At 33.5% G+C, this 18,803-nt stretch overlaps 1 protein-coding gene across 8 annotated transcripts in view; it reads left to right on the top strand.

Annotated features, from left to right (window-relative positions):
- LOC110991573 (partitioning defective 3 homolog) overlaps positions 1-18,803 on the top strand; it is a 50,708-nt gene that overhangs the window by 27,279 nt on the left and 4,626 nt on the right. For 6 of the 8 annotated variants that reach the window (XM_022256964.2, XM_022256960.2, XM_022256961.2 and 3 more), the window contains 19 exons: positions 568-771; positions 3,106-3,261; positions 3,770-3,906; positions 4,259-4,378; positions 4,916-5,007; positions 6,102-6,286; positions 6,677-6,844; positions 7,103-7,342; positions 7,521-7,696; positions 9,287-9,438; positions 9,996-10,437; positions 10,843-11,003; positions 11,500-11,622; positions 11,695-11,769; positions 12,097-12,217; positions 12,631-12,762; positions 13,096-13,168; positions 13,558-13,625; positions 15,364-15,450. In XM_022256964.2, the coding sequence (XP_022112656.2) occupies positions 568-771; positions 3,106-3,261; positions 3,770-3,906; positions 4,259-4,378; positions 4,916-5,007; positions 6,102-6,286; positions 6,677-6,844; positions 7,103-7,342; positions 7,521-7,696; positions 9,287-9,438; positions 9,996-10,437; positions 10,843-11,003; positions 11,500-11,622; positions 11,695-11,769; positions 12,097-12,217; positions 12,631-12,762; positions 13,096-13,168; positions 13,558-13,625; positions 15,364-15,450 (2,912 nt within the window). The remainder of the gene's footprint in view (positions 1-567; positions 772-3,105; positions 3,262-3,769; positions 3,907-4,258; positions 4,379-4,915; positions 5,008-6,101; positions 6,287-6,676; positions 6,845-7,102; positions 7,343-7,520; positions 7,697-9,286; positions 9,439-9,995; positions 10,438-10,842; positions 11,004-11,499; positions 11,623-11,694; positions 11,770-12,096; positions 12,218-12,630; positions 12,763-13,095; positions 13,169-13,557; positions 13,626-15,363; positions 15,451-18,803) is intronic. The other 2 variants (XM_022256968.2, XM_045630017.1) reach the window with 1 other exon arrangement.

The raw sequence follows: 18,803 nt of genomic DNA, 5'->3' as shown, positions 1-18,803 counted from the left end.
AGTCATGGCCGATCCATGAAATTTTGCTTAATATTTTTAAGCTTAATAATAATAAATTAATTTGATACGAACATCACGATAACTTGACATGAAAAGCCTGATCGCGCACAAAAGGCAAGAGACAAAACAGCTTTGTAAACATTAATGCTCAATACAATTCTCGATTGAAAGCATTGCGTGGGAACGACCGATCACAGTTCTATGGGCTCCGAACATAATGAGCTTTATACATTTTTGCAAAGATATTTTTTGCTTTTAGGTTTATCCCATAATAGATAAGGTCGTATAAAATCTTAATATACATAATAGTATGCGTTTTAATATTAAGACCTCATTCACAAATTCTTCTGTATTATATTCGTTAGTCAGGTCGTAATTTAAATGTTTTGTCTCGCTCCAATGTTAAATAGCATTTTAAAGTTCATTAAATTTTAAAGAATAGGTACTTGGTTTTAAAAATGAAAATTTATGAAACCCGATTAAAATAGTTTTATACGAATAAATGTTACTTATTATTCAATTGTTCCTTTGATAGACTCAAATTAATCAATCAATTTCTGTTTATAGGGACCTGAAACATGGGTTGGTGTGAGAGCGCTGCGGGCCAGTTCCGGAGGTATACTAGACCCAGATGACCGGGTGTGCGACGTGGCAGATGACCGTGAAACCCTCACTGCAGAGTGCACAAACCAGGCACCACAGCCTCGAGCAGCACAAGCAGATGGCGCCAGTGGGTCTTCAGCAGGCACCGCCTCCCCTGACATGTTTCGGGTAAGATTTTGGAATTTACATCTTTCAATTGTATGTTTGTAACGAATATACGGTAACACTACTGAATATTAAAAAATCTAACGCCATTCAATGTTGCATTATCCTTTATTTATAAAGCTATATTTATTTACAAAACATTTTTGAGTTTATGAGAGAGAGAGACATAATAGAAAATAATATCTAAACCGCTTATAAAAATTCATTAAATATATATACAGCTTATGTACATGGCAATCGTAATATTATTATGTGTTATATAATTGTTTAATAATTTTAATATCTGTTAAATTATTATTACTTTTTTTTTAATTTTATGGCTGTTAAATTATTTCTGACGACAAGATTGTGACCGTCCAAAAGACAGGGCTCCGTTCCTTTTCAGACTATAAAAATATATTTAAATTAGGAACATAAGCAGGAAAACGCAAGGAAATTCTATGACATGTTAAGACTTGTGAAAACATGAGATTCGTACCATTTGCATTTAACATAATATGGTGTTTAATACAATTTTTGTCATTAATTGTAATGTGTGCGCATAGAGAACATGAAATAATTTTCGGAGTGTTTGTGTATTTCTTTGGAATGGGTGCATGCTTTTCTGGATGTTATATAAAGAAAGATAGGCCAGTAAGTGTGAATTTGAGTACAATTCAATTTCTACTGACTACTCTTTATGGCTTATTGGTTGACACCCACTGTACTAGTATATAAAATTGCAAGTTAGTAGGTTACTTTAAAAATGATTAACTATAAACTGTTTTTTCTATTATTTTTACCATTTAGTCACTTACTAGGTAATTAAAAGGTACTGTATTATCAAAAACCTGTTTATTACACCTTTTTTAGGCAAGAGTTTTATCGTTACTTGTAGCTAATTTAAATGCATAGCCCAATTGACTAGGATAAGCAAAGTTTCATTATTAACGCATTTTATTTAAGTTCGGTTTTTTAAAGGGTTTATTAATTATTATAGACGGCAGATCACCTGCTTTCCTTTATAAAACGGTTATAAATCAAAACATTTAGCTTAAAAAGCTACCGATCTTTGTATTTTCAGGAACCTAATTGTTCACGGCACAAACCCTACACAAATTTAATTAGAAAATGCTCATAAAAATTATATAAATACATAAGTGTACAGTAACTAACACACTTAAAAAACGTGGACTAAGATAGTTACGTGTTGCCATGGTTACAAGTCTTACATGTAAACCTCACCAGGACATGACTGTACAACGTTAACGTTAATTTTTGTCTATCTACCATTGTTATGAAATTATAACAGTATTCTTTTATTCACGAGGTAATTGTCACTCACACATGATATATTAATTTAACATTGGTTCCGTATTCTGTATGGACATTAATTCTATATTTGTATTTAAATTAAACAAAAATTTTGCAAGAATTCTATTTCATTGTTAGTTACTGTGCAGTAATTTTGCGCCAGACTTTAATTATGACATTGTATTTTCGTTAACTTAAAATGCAGAAAAATAACGCCCTATTTATATTCGATATATTTACTTTACAGTAGTTAAAACTAATTTTATTTCAAATATCTGTGACAAATTGTCCATGCACAGAACCTCAGTTCCTATAACGGTCTTCAACTGGGGTAACTGGATTTGTAAACGGCAAACATGGCAGTTACATTAATTATTCTAATTCTATATTATTTTCTAAACCTTCATGTATATAATGTACTTATAACATGGGAACTGCAGTATCTTACCTTACCAAAAACTATCAAAAAGTGTGTCTTGCCAGTTATTGATCCGCTCTATGCCCTGGCCCTGGTAAATGTTATTCTTTCAGGGCCTCATATTTCTGAATTTGTTTCATGATCATTTGTCAATGTAATGGGCAAGTACGTGATCAGCGTCATGTACCTGACATTCGCCGAATTTTTGTGTCAAAGGTTATGTTTCACTCACCGTTCGAGAGAATATAAAATGCTCACATAGAAAGTCCATTGATGCACAGCCAACGATCAAACCTACAGCCTCGGGAATGAGTCGCACGTAAAAGCCACTAGACCAACTTTATTTAATTTTAATAAAAAGTATTAAATAAGAATCTATAGAATACGAACTTTGAAAGACATTGTTATTATTTGTTATATATGACAATATGGACACTATATATACAACCACATATTCTTAATTTCAGATGCATATCTCCTAATAAGTATAAATACCTGGGCTCACATTATTACTCCTTGGTCCGTCTGTTTGTTTTAAAAACCCTCTCATCACATTCATGTAAAAACAGTCTGTCTTAAAAATATAAAATAAATCTCTAAATATGTTATTATGTTTATATTTTTAGGGAGGAGGTGGAGTCGGCGGCAGCATGCGGGTTCCGAACACAGATTCTTGTGTTGAAGTCGGCGCTGCTGACTTAGAAGATGGTGCCAATGGCCTGCAGGTGCGACGAGGCAGCGAACCCACCTTACACCAGGATACTCTTCCTCCACAGAGACAGGTAAAGTTATAATACACGGGTACGGTATTTTACGGCTATGACATTTACAAAATTAGAAAAGAATGGAAGCAGCTGGAAGATGCCTATCCCAACTGTCTTTCAGTTGGAAAGTGGGAGTTCAATAATATAGTTTTATTATAATTATTACAAGTATAATAATTTATCGATATCGAAGTATTATACATAAACCAAAATTAACCAATGAATTTTAATCTATTAAGAGTAGTAAAATGGTTTATCAGATCGTTAGGGCTTAATAGCTTATATCATTTGCGTTTAAAGTATTTTTTTATTTTAGTCAAGATCGTCGAACCGTATAATAAATACTTAACAAGCGTAGATTAATATTGATTAAATTAACCGTTAAAAAATAATATATAATAAGTGAAATATGAGAGTGTTACCTTTGATTTTCTTTCCTTTCAAGTAGAGACTTTTGGGCCGTAGTATATAATGTAAGTAATACCTATAATATTTTTGTTGATTTTCATATATGTAAAAATTTCAGGATACCGACCAAACAAAACGCTGGTCAGCGGCAGTAGTATGTCGTGATGACCACCGACCAGAACCCCCCCATCCAGACAAACATTCGCACTTCCAGCGACAGACCAACAGATTGTCCATGCAGTTTTCTGGGCCAGGGTTAGTCCCATTCATTATATTAATTAGTAGATGACGAGATGTATTTACTAATTAGGGTCTAAACACTTGTCATATTCTAAGCCTTTAATGGAAAAGGAATGACCGTCAATCAATAGAAACACATTTGCAACACAATTATATATTCATTAGCACATATACAGTGTGTAAACAGTATGAATATAGATATAAAAATATATGGAATAATCATATACTGGTACATGCTCATCTATTGGGGCTTTTACCGTACTAATAATTAATTTACAAAGAAGTTTCACTTTTGACATGTGTATGCGCACGCACATTTTTATTATATTGTATTTGCAATTTTTGACCAAGCCTTTTAAAAACGCAGGAGTGGCGTATGGATGGAGGCGGCGGAACGGGTACAAACCTATGGCAGTAAGAGTTTGCCAAGAGATGCGAGACGCGATCCGTTAGGGCAGGACACCGCTAACGAACAACAAAATAATAGGTAACATCAATTCGTCCATATCCAAAATGATTTTACTATCTATTTTAACAAGTAGATGATGTCCTGCTGCCAATGTAATACAATTTATACATACACCGATCCTAACTCCACATACGGATGGTGTACCATATGTCGACAGCGAATTGTATCTTAGACACAATGCGTAGAGGTATGAGAACTTGGGGAAATCGATGGTGGTTGGTGACGCAGAAGGCTAAAGATCACGTGGCCGTTCACCAACCAGATGGACCGATAAACTAGAATACTCTTAGTCAACAAACTGTCATAAGATAGTCGCTGGACAGAAACTGGTGGAAACGGATTGCCCGCTCCAGATGTTTCCTTGCTGATCACGATGTTAAGAAATAAGCTGCCGACTGAAGATAGAGAGGTCTCATAGAGAGTTAGAAGGCTTTCCCAATGCAAAGAAGAAATGTCTGGCTTGTACAATAATTCGGGAATAGAAGAGAGTATTACTCCAAACTGGAAACTATATATTTTTTTTTTTTTGACAAACAGTATTTTTATATGTTTCAGGGTAGAAGATATGCTGCGATGGGTAACCGGTGTAAATAACGTAGTCAATGTGAATCATGTGCAAGAAAGACCCTTGGATTTACTACCTGAAGGTAAAAACTTTTAGTTAAATAGATGTAAATGCCTTTTAAGTATTTAAACGTAAAGCCTTATTAGATTACTTAATGACTAGCAGACTCGGCCAAGCGTTGCTGTGGCTAAGGTTTTTGTTATATTACATAGTAGTAAATTAATCAAGGGAAACCGTAGGAGAACTTATGTGAAACGTTGGTACCACGACACGGACCTAAACTAAACTACCTTTAACTCAGCGCCATCTGTTAGAATTTTATCAAATAATAAACAAATGTTAATGTTATCGTAATTTTAGTAAGGATGCCTATTTTTTTTGAAAATGAAATATAGCCTATGTCACTCAGGAATGATGTAGCTTTCCAACAGTGAAAGAATTTTTCAAATCTGCCAAGTAGTTTCGGAGCCTATTCAATTCATACAAACAAACAAAAAATCAAACCTTTCCTCTTTATAATATTAGTATAGATAAACGCAAAAGTAGGAGTTCGCATAATTAATTATTGTTGATTAAGTATGTAATAATTATATCCTAATGATTATATTTGTAATTGTTATAAACATATCATTAGTCGTATGCAGACAGGTAAAATTATGAAATTCATTCAGAGTTCTGTTGATGTTCTCGAAAAACCGGCTGATTTTTTTCAAAAAATAGCGCTCAGGCGAGGTTCTTTCTTTAGCCTTATTTATTTATTTATTTATTCAGAAACCAAACAGAAACATCCTTACAATAAAAACAAAGTCAAAAATAAAACACAAAACAAACACACTAGATGTATCCACAATAGGTTACACTTATACCTTCAGTGGGTATACCGCTAGTTACGATAAAAAATATTCAAAACTTATAACGTCTTAGTCTTAAACCATCACAGAGCGTTGTAACAATTTTATAAACAAGGATCTGGAGCTCGAGAATGGCATGAGAATATCCCGGGATGGGCTTAACTATCATGAGGATATGTCCTGAGTAGCGCTCGGGCCAAGCCGGAGACAGCAAGCCTTTTAAGCAAACAAAGTCCCTTTCAGAAAATAGGAGATTTGACGCTTAATTACTGCCTAACTTCTCGTCCTATAGGCTACTATATATCAAATTACGTATGCATTTCAGTGCGACCCAGTGAACGAGCAATATCAGGAATGGACGTGCCCGTCAGTCCCAGTAAGCCCAGTACAGCGCAGGGCGTTAATGTGTCGCTTGTGAAGGGAGAAAAGGGTCTGGGATTCACTATAACCACGAGAGATAACCCCACGGGGGGACACTGTCCCATATACATCAAGAATATATTGCCTAAGGTTAATTTTTTGTTTATCTTTCTTAAGCATTATATAAATAAAAAATATAATTAATTTGCACTTTATTCTTTAAATATGGTATACCTCAAGGGTCAAACCATGCATTTATTTTATTTCTTTTGTTTGAAAATGACACCAATTTTAATCGTTGCATCTTTTTGCCTTTTCCTTATAATGTTCATGTATTTCAACTTGTATCTTATCTCAACATCATTCCTTGAGAGGGAAAATATGTCAAATATAAAGATTTGTTAAGAGTGAAATCGTAAAATACGGGTCATAATTTGCATACATATTGATTTTCGGCCCAGACTTGTATCCATATTATATAAATAAGTTATTTATTAACTTAAATATTATGTTTTTAGTTATAAATTCCTTAAATTCTAGGGTGCAGCAGTAACTGACGGCAGACTTCGAGCCGGTGACAAGCTGGTGTCAGTAAACGGTGTCAGCGTGGCAGGTCTGACGCAGCAGCAGGTCGTCACGCTGTTGAGGAATACTCCTACTGATTCCACCGTTGATATACGTATTGAGAGGCCGGCTGGGAGGACTCAGGTAATTACGAGTACTTTTATTTGTAAATTATCAACTTATTAATATTAATTTCAAATTTTTAATATGCCATAGTTTTATGATTTTCTTAGTTTTGTTAACGATGGCATTGTCGAATATAGTTACAAAACGAGAAAAATATATTAATGTAACTGACATTAATATATTTTTATATATAATCATATCATATTTACATATGAGATTCCTAGGCTAAGAAACTTGTATTTTCAATATTACATATGATTTTTTTCGATTTTCCAGAGAGTAGAGCCGCAACAGAGTCCGACAAAATACATAGAAAAGGCCATAGGCGCCCCACCGAAATCAGCAGACACAGAAAAAGCGGTAGAAAACGGTAGAGTCTCCAGTATAGTCAACGCCATAAACAATAATTCTAACTCCGTCCGAGGAAGAATTTCTAAGAGTTCTTCGAAAGATGATCTGAAAGACCAATCACTGGACTCGGCTTTGCAGGATGCGCTTAACTCGTCAACTGGTTCAGTAAGTTCAACAATATTTTTTGTTAATTTACAACTATTTCTATAATATATATTATCCTATTATCCGAAACTATCAAACAATCTAAAAACATTTTTCATTTTCATTTTTTATTGCACAAAATCACCATATAAATCAAAAAAAAATTGCAATTAACTTTTATGTAATATATTTTTAACAGGTAACAAACCTTAGAAATCGTCTCATACTCCGCTTGGAGGTGCCAGTACACGAATCGGAGAAAGCCGGACTCGGCATCAGTGTGAAGGGAAAAGTGACTGCGACGCCGAAGCCCCACGATTTGGGGATTTTCATCAAATCTGTGTTACACGGTGGAGCCGCTTCCCGAGATGGCAGGTTTGGCAAATATTTTCCTTTATTTTTTAATTCTGTTTTATAAAAGACCACAGTCTCAGTATTACTTTTGTAGAAATTCAAAATTCACGACAAAGTTTAGGCTACGTATTCTTATAGGAAAAAAACTTTAACATTTGCATGTTTTCTAGATAGATGGCGAAAAAATATGCATGATTAATGAATATCTAAAAAATAAGCTAAATAAACTTAAAATTGGGATACTCTTTCCCGGGTATCATCATCACTGACATCTGTAAATGATTTTTTTTAATACTTACACACGACGCACGACTTCTTAGCTTCAAATAAAATTTATATATCAAAGATATTTATGTATCCATTAAACATGTATCATCATCATCATCATCATCATCATCAATGGCTATTTGTGGACTTCAGCCTATAGTATATTTCATTACAAGTGCGGAAAGCCTGTCATTGCAACGAGTTCCGACGAATGTCTACCCGAGCCGAGGCGCAGCCGAAGGTGAGGGTTGACAGTCGGGACAAGTTGCAATGACGGTACCGCACGTGTACTGAACGACTATTTTTAATACAGTTGTGAAAAAATAAAGCAATTTAATTAAACTATTTGCTTTTTTTCTATTCTCTCTACGGAATAAATTCGTTGCACGTATATATGTAGCGACTTATATGTTTCCGGTAAATTCTTCTCCGAAGCATTTTGTGCAATTATACTGCGTTCGGGTGGTATTCATTCAAATAAAATATCGTCGAAATTACTCATTTTGTGCAACAAATAACTCAACTCGAAAGAACATTTTTGGAAAATGGCGCCAACCGCAAAGAATATGAGCAAAGCTTGTTTTTTCTTTTCTTCACCCATTCTGGGTAGGCAAAGGGAACTTGGCCCATACAGCCAATTCTTCAGTAGACTTTTTTTATTGAAAGAAAACCAAATCTAACTCATTGAGTCCAATCATTAAATCTGATATTTAAACAAATAGTAGCTTCTTTTTAAAATATTTGCATGAATCATAAAAACTTCTGTGATTTTTTTTAGTAAAAACTTCATGGTTAGTTTTTTCTTTTTAATATTTTTTTTTTGATATGAAATATAATAAACCTTACCTAACTTATTGAATCCAATTATTAGTAAACTTTTTAAAAATACGTATTTGCATATATTATAAAATTCTTTTTAATATTTTTTTAATTGATATGAAATGAAAAGAAACCTAATCGAACTTATTGAATCCAATTATTATAATATTTAGAAATCATATATCATAAAAACTTATATGAATCTTTTTAATAAAACCTTCGTGGTTGGTTTTTTTCTTTTTAATACACATTGTTTTGACAGTTGGCAAAGAAAACGCACGAGTGCGGGAATGGCAAAGAAAAAGCACGAGTGTGTAATAGCCCACTTTCCGAACGCTATACCTCCCTGCAATATGCCACTTTTTGAGCAACTGTATTAAAAAAGTATATTTCGCTATCACATCTAACACATCGGCTATCACCTACTTCTTGCATCTTGCGTTCAACTTCAATCATAACTAACTCTAAAGTACTCGTAGCTATTACAATATTTTGTCAATGAATAAAGCATTAAATTGATTTCAGGTTACACACGAACGACCAGCTTCTTAGCGTGAACGGCGTGTCTCTGGTCGGTCAATCCAACGCCGAAGCCATGGAAACCCTTCGACGAGCCCTCCTTCATTCCAGGCCTAATCTGCACGGCACCATTTCCTTGACCATCGCCAGGCGGACGGGTAATTATTTTCTTTGAGAGATATTGCTTATTTGATTATTTTTGGCCGTTTGATACAACAACTTGGTCCTTCGGATAATTCTGTCGTGTACATATTAAATATAAACCTCTATTTAGGGCCTATTTCATATAGGCCCTAAATAGAGGCTCAATCACTGTTAAATCTAGTTTCAAGAGCTTTCGAACCATATTTTTGTATAAAGTTTGACATATAGGAAAACGCAAGTAGAGATTGTGATCTGAAATAAGAAATATGATTTATATTGAAGTTTACCATATTATTCATAGTGCTATATTTACAGTATATGTTACACACTTTCGTAAAATATATGAACGTTTTGGTAAAGTTAGAAATTTATTATTAATCAAATACAATAAATTTTGATGTTTTTAAACAAAAAAAAATTATAGACAGTCAATTTGGTAAAATTAAAAAATATTATTTGTCTGTAATTGTGGAAAATCTCAATTGATGGATTCAGTCGGAATTAAAACATAATTTAGTTTTCAGGATCGCTTACGACGTTAGTGGTCATTAAAATCAAATGCATTTCACAGACAGCATGGACAGCCTGGCACGATGGAAGGACGACACGCCCCCGAACGGAAACGACACGACCAGCTCCAACGACAACTCCAACTTCAACACCGTCATTTACAACGACAACAAACAGACAGACGCCAACTACGACAAGAAACACACATCCGTCGTCACAATTAATAATAATAGCTGGATATCCAACCAATCGGACGACAGCAAGGGATATCTGGAGAGGGAAGATGCGATCCCCCACGATAGTAAGAGAGACAGCTTCGAGTGGAGCCGTTTGGACGGTTGGAATCCAGTGATAGACAGACTGACAGGACTGAGGAACGAGAGTTATTATATGGCGACGCAAGAGGTGCCGAATGGAAATCTGAGGAGCATGGGGCACGTGCACATGTCAAGGTCGCCGCCTGCGCATCATAATGTTATCATTGAGGAGGACTATGGCACCAGGTGAGTTTATGTTAAAAATGTAGTGAAATAAATAAATAAATAAATGTTACGCCCCCTGTTAATTACCGTTGTAGACGCTTTTCGGATGTGTTATCAGCCTTTTATAATATTTGATCTATTTAGTGTGTTTGTCTAGTTCATAATTAATTTTAATCCATCTTAATTTTACTATATATTTTATCTTCGCCTTATATAAGATAAATACATAAAAAGACGAGCAATGTTGGTCTAGTGGCTTCAGCACGTCAATCTCATGCCTGAGGTCGGTGAAGGAAAGCATCATGAGGAAACCAGCCTTAGATTAAAAAAATCAACGGCATTCGTCAGGCAAAGAGGCAGATCACCTATTTGCCTATTAGACTTACAAGTGATCATGAAACAGATTAAGAAGTTTTCAATAAACAGGGGAAGCGTCGGGGGCGAGTCGGGCAGCGAGTGCGGAGTCAACACAAACGGCTTCAGCCGAGATGCCATCGGCAGACGTTCCATGTCCGAGAAGAGACACGCAGCACTCGACGCCAAGACCACGGGGACCTACAAGAAGATCAAGGAGATTAAGGCTAGCGGTATGTCTAACAAATATATATCACTTATATATTTAGAATGATATATACAAAAACACAAATATACAGTCGTTTCAATATATACTTGAAAAATGCGAGCGGTTAAAATACAGGCGTTTTCTATTTATTCATCTTTATTAGTGTAAGAACATTGTAAATTGTTCAATCAAATCACCTTCATTTATATACTTAATAACGTGTACAGACCTAAATATATAAACAAAACTAAAACTTATTGAACAACCAAAGAATGAATATTATGTAATTAACAGTAACTAACGAAATCGATTTTATTTATTTAATTATAAGTAAAGTACATATGTATTACTATACTTTACGAAATTTTACATGTTTTATTTTATTAATTGTATATTGCTCTATACAATTAAGCTAAGAATCACTAGTAAAATCTAAAACTAGATAATTTAAAAATAAATAACAAATATTTTTTAAAGGAATGTATATGTAGTGATAAATAATTCTAAGTTAAAACTTGCAGCAGCACCTGTGGGTCCCTCTCTGGGCATGCGCAAGTCATCGAGTCTGGAGTCGCTGCAAACCGCCATACAGGAGACGAAGCGAAACCCGCGGCACGAGCCTATATACGCACGGGCACATCCACGTAAGACTTGCGAATTTATTACGATCTTCTTTACGCCTATATATTTTTTTTACTTAACCTACCTTTTTGTAGCTACATACCAACATATGGAACACTTTGCTATGCTACCCAATAGAGATTGTTCGCTTTCCCGGAATAAAAACCTAAGTACTCAATATTTTTTATATTTTCCATTACTTTGCAATTCATTTTTATTTATATATAATTAATTTATGTATTGATTATTATTATATAATTTATTTATTGATTATTTTGACTATTTAAAAAACTATATTATTCTAACTTATTTTAAAAAACGAAATTTTATGTCGAAACTTGCTTTACCGTTTTGATGAACCTATGAAATGGATTAGTATATGGGTCGAGACTCCTACCCGTTTGCCTGGTGTTCTATAAAAAAAATCATAATTTCAAAAGCATATATTACTTATGATTACTATTTTCGTACAAATAGCTGATGAATTTTTTTTTCAGCTCTTAAACACTGGTTGACCGACGACAATAATGCCCCAGAGATCATCCGGGGCTCACCTCAGCAATCTTCTCTGTCCCACAAGAAACCATCGCTGCTCAAATCAATATCTACGATGTTTAGGTATGTCCAATTGCCGAAAATGGGTGTACCTTGGGATGGTCCCTTATAAGGGCTAAACCAGTGAAATTACACGGTTCTGTCTCTGTCACACAGCTTAAACACAATTTGACAGAAAGAGACAAAATGTTACTTCAGTTAAGAAGTGCAAATAAACAGATCTGATGAACTGATCTCAGATGAATTTTTATGAATAAGGATTCGAATTATCGCAATACTAAAAACAATCAAACATACTATAAACTTTTATTAGCTACTCATTATTTAATTTTTACAAGATTGTATGCTGTTTTAAAAGATGGATTTGTATCGAATACCTAAACTCGAGAACCGGACCGGTTTCAAAATTTCTACCTTTAGAATACTACTTATTTCATAAATATTATCCAAAATATCAAATACCCGAATTTGCACAGGATTGGCAAACCTCAGAAGAAAGAAGACGTGTACGGGAGATCGACGCCCGCGCGTTCGTCGGAGAAGTCGCTCGCACGAGACGCGATGGAGAGACACCGAGATGAAAGAATTGAGGACGTACACACGCGCAGGTATGTATTTTGTGATTGAATTATTATAGGTGAAAAAAACGAGTTTTATCTTTTTTATAGAACAGCGGATGACAGGTTGGATTTTAAATGCAATATTTCAATTTTACAGGAATCTCTAATATATAAAGTTCTTGTGTCACGGTATTTGTAATTAAACTCCTCCGAAATGGCCCGACCGATTTTCGTGAAATTTTGTGTGCATATCGGTTAGCTCTGCGAAACGGACAACATCTATTTTTCTTACCTCTAAATGTTAACTGAGCTCAAAACTAATTAGATGCTAATAAATTACCTTCTTGAGCTCATCGGGTAATCGCATTACATTTGTTACAGAGAAGAGCTCCGAAGCAGGCAGAACAGTGAGCGAAGTACCCGCTCCGATCGAAGAAATGGGCCCGCAATACAGGTAATATATTTTTGACAACAAATGTTATATATATTTTGTATGTTGATTTCTTTGCTTAATTTACTAAATTTATGCTAGCTTCGAACGCACTTGTGATACAATAATTACAAGCTGGGAATAATTATGGAGAGTTGCATTCCTTTGTGTAGCCAAGGAATCTGAAAGGCTTAGAGAAATTAATGAAAAAAAATTAACAAGTACGTGTTTCACAAGTCAGCAGTGTGGGTTAAAAGAGGAGATACCAATGACAAGAATATGAAATGGAATGATTAGGTGGCTTTAGAGCGAATGAATGAGGAGCGGTTAACAAGTGGGATGGCTGAATGAAGCGAGAATACGTCAAGACTGTCTCTAACTTCAGGAAAAATACATGTTACTAATGTTTTTAGGCAATGGAGAGCGCGTGGGGACCAACAGGACATTATGTCAATTACGAAGAAATCCAACAAAACTTAAAGTGAGTTTTGCTTTTTATACTATAGCACATTCCATTCGATTGTGATTATATCAAAATAAATCAAAATTTATATATTCAACTTACTTCGACTTAAGGCATGCTTATGAATGTTAAAAACGTTTACAAAATTCGCGAAAGAGCAAAACTACGCCATCCGTTCGCAAGACTACCAGGAGGTTTGTTCTGAGAAGAACGGGCAAGAAACTCAGCAAGTTTTATCCTTTTAATATGTGTAATGTATCCCTGATTAGTGATACGAAATTAAAAATCTTTAATTTCGTCATAAAATCACATATGTAATTTTAAAATAAGTAATTAAAGTGACTTACAATATAATTAAGGTTAAACACGTATATAATTTTGACGATTAAAAAGAGCAGCGGAAAGTTTCTTGCCAGTTCTTCTTGCCCGCTCCACGCACTTGCGAACTGGTAGTAAATGTAAATTTTGAATTAATTTAACATATTTTTTTTTGAAGTTCATGAGTATATTTGGTTACCTATATGAATAAAGGTATTTTAAATTTTAGTTTCATATAATACATAACTTAAACTGAAATAAAAACGTTCTTTATTTCGAACGATACATAAACTTGCATATAACATAACTTGTAAATATTAATAATGCATTTTTAAGAATACTTTTGCATTTCGACACCAATTACCCAAATATTGTAACTTGTATTGAAAAAAATTAATAACAAACGTCTTATAAAAAATAATAAAAACAAAATCTTAACATTTAAGTGACTCGTATATATTTATTTACAAAAAACTTTTGAATACAGTTTTATCCTTTGAAATACCCTAATCATAAGATTTTTATGTCTTATATCTATTGAGACTGGCCATATTCGATTAAAGTGTGTGGGCACTATATGTACTACTTATATTGGGCTAGATGTCCATTTTGACTAGGGTAAGTATAGCTTATATGATCCTAAGTTTTGGTTAAAAAAAGCTGCGAAAATTTTTTTTTTAATTTTTTTTGTGTAAATACGATAGAAATAGGAACAAAATTAAATACTCTTTTCTTATCTCCGTCGATAGTTTTTGCTTTTTTTATTGCGTAAGTATATGGTTTCTTCTAGACCATAGTCTGTATAATATATTGCCAATATTCAGAATACCTGGGTGGTAAACTGACAGTGAATAAAAAAATATTCTCTTAGGCTTGCTGCAACATTCACAAACTGACCTCATTATGAAAACCGAGATATTTTTAGGCTCTCTTGGGTTTTTCTTTCAAGTTGAAAGATTCAGTATTACAGATTATTTATGTACTTTTAAAACATTTGTCTCTTGTGTTTATATTTTATTTTACATGATTTTGTCGAACTAAATATACTTTTTATGGCACAGTTTCTTACTAAAGGAATAACAAATTACTCAACTCAACTGATCGGTCATTAATCATAGATTTGAATTTATCTAAGAGATCATATACTAATAGAATCATGACGAGTATTATGGAGCCAAAAAACAATTGTATTACAATGCATTAGTTGTTATTGCGATTTAATTAAATGTTGTATAGTTTATTAGTTATTTAAATAAAAAGCATTTAAATCATGTTTGTTCCGCGAAACAATGTATCGTTCGTCTCATCTCAAGCGAACATTCAGGCATACATTTGTTTCACTAGTCACAAGCGCGCTCTTAACGCATACTTTGAAAGTACCCAAACTCTCTCTTTTTACTTACAGCCATTACGATAATTAATTTATTGCTTTATTTAGTGCGAGACGAGAGAAACTGAGCGAAGTACAAATCGGTCAAATGCGGCGGCAAGTTCACGCGCAGAGAGCGAAAGCCGAGGAAGAAAGGTGAATATTCAAATAATCTTCAACAATTCATTATAACTATATATGTATATTCTAATTTTTCACTCGTGATTTATTACATTTTTATAGTTACATTACGATAGTTTAATTCTTAATAGGCCTGAAAATTTACTTTGCAAGCTCAAAATTAATAACCTTCGATATCTTGAAAACTCATTTAATGTACAATATGTTAGGTAAAACAATATATTTCCAGTTATAACAACTGCCATCTATTGATCGGCATGATAATCAACTAATTGGCCAAACAACGCCCATGTAATCTTACTCAAGTTTCTCACACCAATATTTATTTATTCATTTACTCATCTATGTTCGATTGTAGCAGTTACCAAAGTTATAATCGATATAGTATATAGTGCTATATGTCATAAAATAGAAGTAGAATTGGAAGTATTAAGATAACAATTGAGAAAAGTGTAAATAAACTAATTATTTAATTGATAATTATGTTACTTTGTAATCCCTCATGAATAATATAAATTATATGATAAAAAACAATTACACTAAATATATAGCCAAATATGGAATACATAATATGAAAAGAAAAAAATCAATAAAAAATATTAAATACATTACCTAAGCATTGCCAAATTCGTCTGTATTATGGTTGTTGTATACGGGACTGCCGACTCAAAACTGGGTTTCATGCATTGTTAGGTTTGATGTGGATCGAGAAACAAGGCAGAATGTAGGTGTATGTTTTTAGAAGTGAACTGCAAAATTTTACTTGCGATGACGTCATGTAGTATTAGTAGTATTAGTAGTAGTACATATTTCACGAGCCAAGCCTGTATATTTTGCTCACCCAGCTTTCTTAGTGTTATACGCGAGCTCCTATTATAGAGTAAAAATAAAATACTATTTTAACTTTACTAAATAATTTGAAGTACCCCGATGACCCAGGAACCGCACAAATATTATCGTATTGTTTTGTTTTTATTACTTCACTTGAGTATTCTGCTAACAGCTAACTTAAAAAAATAACCATTTCATTATAAATATTAAAAAAAATTGCACAAATAATAATTTAATTCTCTCGACTAGATTTCTTTTAAATTTTAATTTGTTCAAAGTATTTTCTTTTATTAAAATAACTTTTACACATTTAAAGAAAAACACTTTTTTTACAGATTGAAGTTATGTATTATTGTAAACTTATAATTATTTAATATAATTGTAAATTTATCCGACGTTTCGCGTGCTTTACAGCGGGCGTGGTCACGGTAATTGAATACAAAAGGTGTTGAATGTCAAAAAAGTATCACAGCAGCACGCCAAACGTCGGTTACATTTAAAATTATGTTTAAATAATTATGTTTACATTAATACATAACTTCAATCCGTTAAAAAGGTGTTTTTCTTTCAATTTGTTGTTCATACTATGTACTAACTTGATTTATATTGTACATAGGGTCTATATTTTCCTGTATTTAATCAATGTCATACACAATAACAATTACGTGAGACGGCTTCTAATGGTCTATAAATATATATTTACATAATTAAAGGACAATTATTTATTTCTTTCTATCGTATGGAATATAGGCATCGGGAACTGCTTAACCAATATTAAACAAAATCAAACCTTCAATCTTTTTAGCTCTGATCCGTTTTATGATCATTTGTCATAATAGGCAGTAGATGATCAGCCTACTGGGCCTGACGCTGACTGGGCTGTTTGGGTCTAAGGCAAGCCGATTTCCTTCGTTTCCTTCACCGGCGGAGCGTATGTTAAATTGCACACATAGAATTTCCATTGGTCCTCAGCCGAGGATCGAACGTCCGACCTCAACAATGAGTCGCACGCAAAAGCCGCTAGCCAACACTAAGAAATAGTCCCCCTCTGAATTCTCCCTATTAATTATAAATTACATTATTGTATATTATTAATGACTTTCAATTTGGAGACAGAAGTCATTCAATCATTATTTAAAGGATAAAATAAATTTAGTTTTTATAAATTGTTGTTGATAGTGGAATTCGTGTTTCCAAATTTAGATATGTTAATTGGTCACGTGTTAGCCACGCGTGTCCATTTTAATATGTGAGACAGAGAATATAAAACAATTAAAATGAATATCTTAAAACGTTCAAGTGCCTTCAAAAATCTATGCGGTATTATTTTCTAATTTTCCAAAATTTTGGAATTAAACTACTTTAACACTGATTTGAACACTTGCTTGTTTGATTAAGAGAAGTCCTTACCGTGTCGATTCTCGAATAGTAGGCTATATAAGTCTAGATAGGATTGGAAACCGAAACGTCCATTTGCGACAAACTTTTCAATTAAAAAACACAGCTTTTAAAACACCTCAATTACAGGTTAAAGATGAATTTTTATTTATCGATTTTGCGATCCTAATATCCTTCAAAATCAGTCGTTTTTGGAGGTTATACATGCAAAATTGATTTCAATGCATTAAATCATTCCAATGTAGTTACAAGAAGTTCAGTTAGCGTGGCTACTAAAATTATAAGCAAAATTCACGTCGTTTTTTTAATTACATTTTTCTTTTATACTGGGAACTAAGACACCGTGATTTTATAATTTACGCTAAATCCCGTTGAACTATTTCTGAACCAATGCGACTTGCAATATTGCATTGGATCCTATAAGAAAAGAGCGTAATAGGCCGGCAACGCACTTGCTAGCCTTCTGGCAAGGGTCTGGTGAGGGTTTATGGGCGGTGATATCACTTAACATCAGATGAGCCCTCTGCCCGGTTGCCTCCTACATAAAAAAGACCGTATGGAATAAGGAAATTTATATTAATTTGTTTATTTTTTTCCGCTTTCCCGATGTCTATTGGTAAGATTAACGTGTTTTTTTATACATTTATGTGTTTAATGCGGCCTATATACTCTGTTCGTCACTGCTATCGAATCCGTGAGCTGTGATTTTATGGCCGAAGACACCCTTGCGAGAGGTAATTGCTGCTAGATTATGCACAATGTGAAATTATTATAGTTTCGCTTTGAGGACATGCGAGGCTGATAAATTTTAGGATACTCTCCACTATCCATGTTTTCAGGCGTAAGTTGCTGCAGACATTGATGTTTCGTTAACAATAACAATTGAAAAGAAGTTATACATGAAAATTGCTTTTATGTATTTTTTTATCTAGTTTATTGTCTTTTATTTCCTCTTTCATAATTGTAATGTTTCCCTTGTGTTGTGTTTTTGTATGTCGTGTGTTCTCTGTATATGCTTCGTTATGGCTTTAAAAAAATCCTTGCTATTTAGATTTTTGTTTCGTGATCCCAAGATTCCTTGAGCGCTGATTATTGAGGGAACAATATCGAACTTACGTACAAAAACTTGGAAGTTATAG

Source organism: Pieris rapae, chromosome 11 (assembly GCF_905147795.1).
Source record: "Pieris rapae chromosome 11, ilPieRapa1.1, whole genome shotgun sequence".
NCBI lineage: Eukaryota > Metazoa > Arthropoda > Insecta > Lepidoptera > Pieridae > Pieris > Pieris rapae.
Note: the sequence above shows the minus strand (reverse complement) of the source record. Positions and strands in the feature narration are given on the sequence as shown.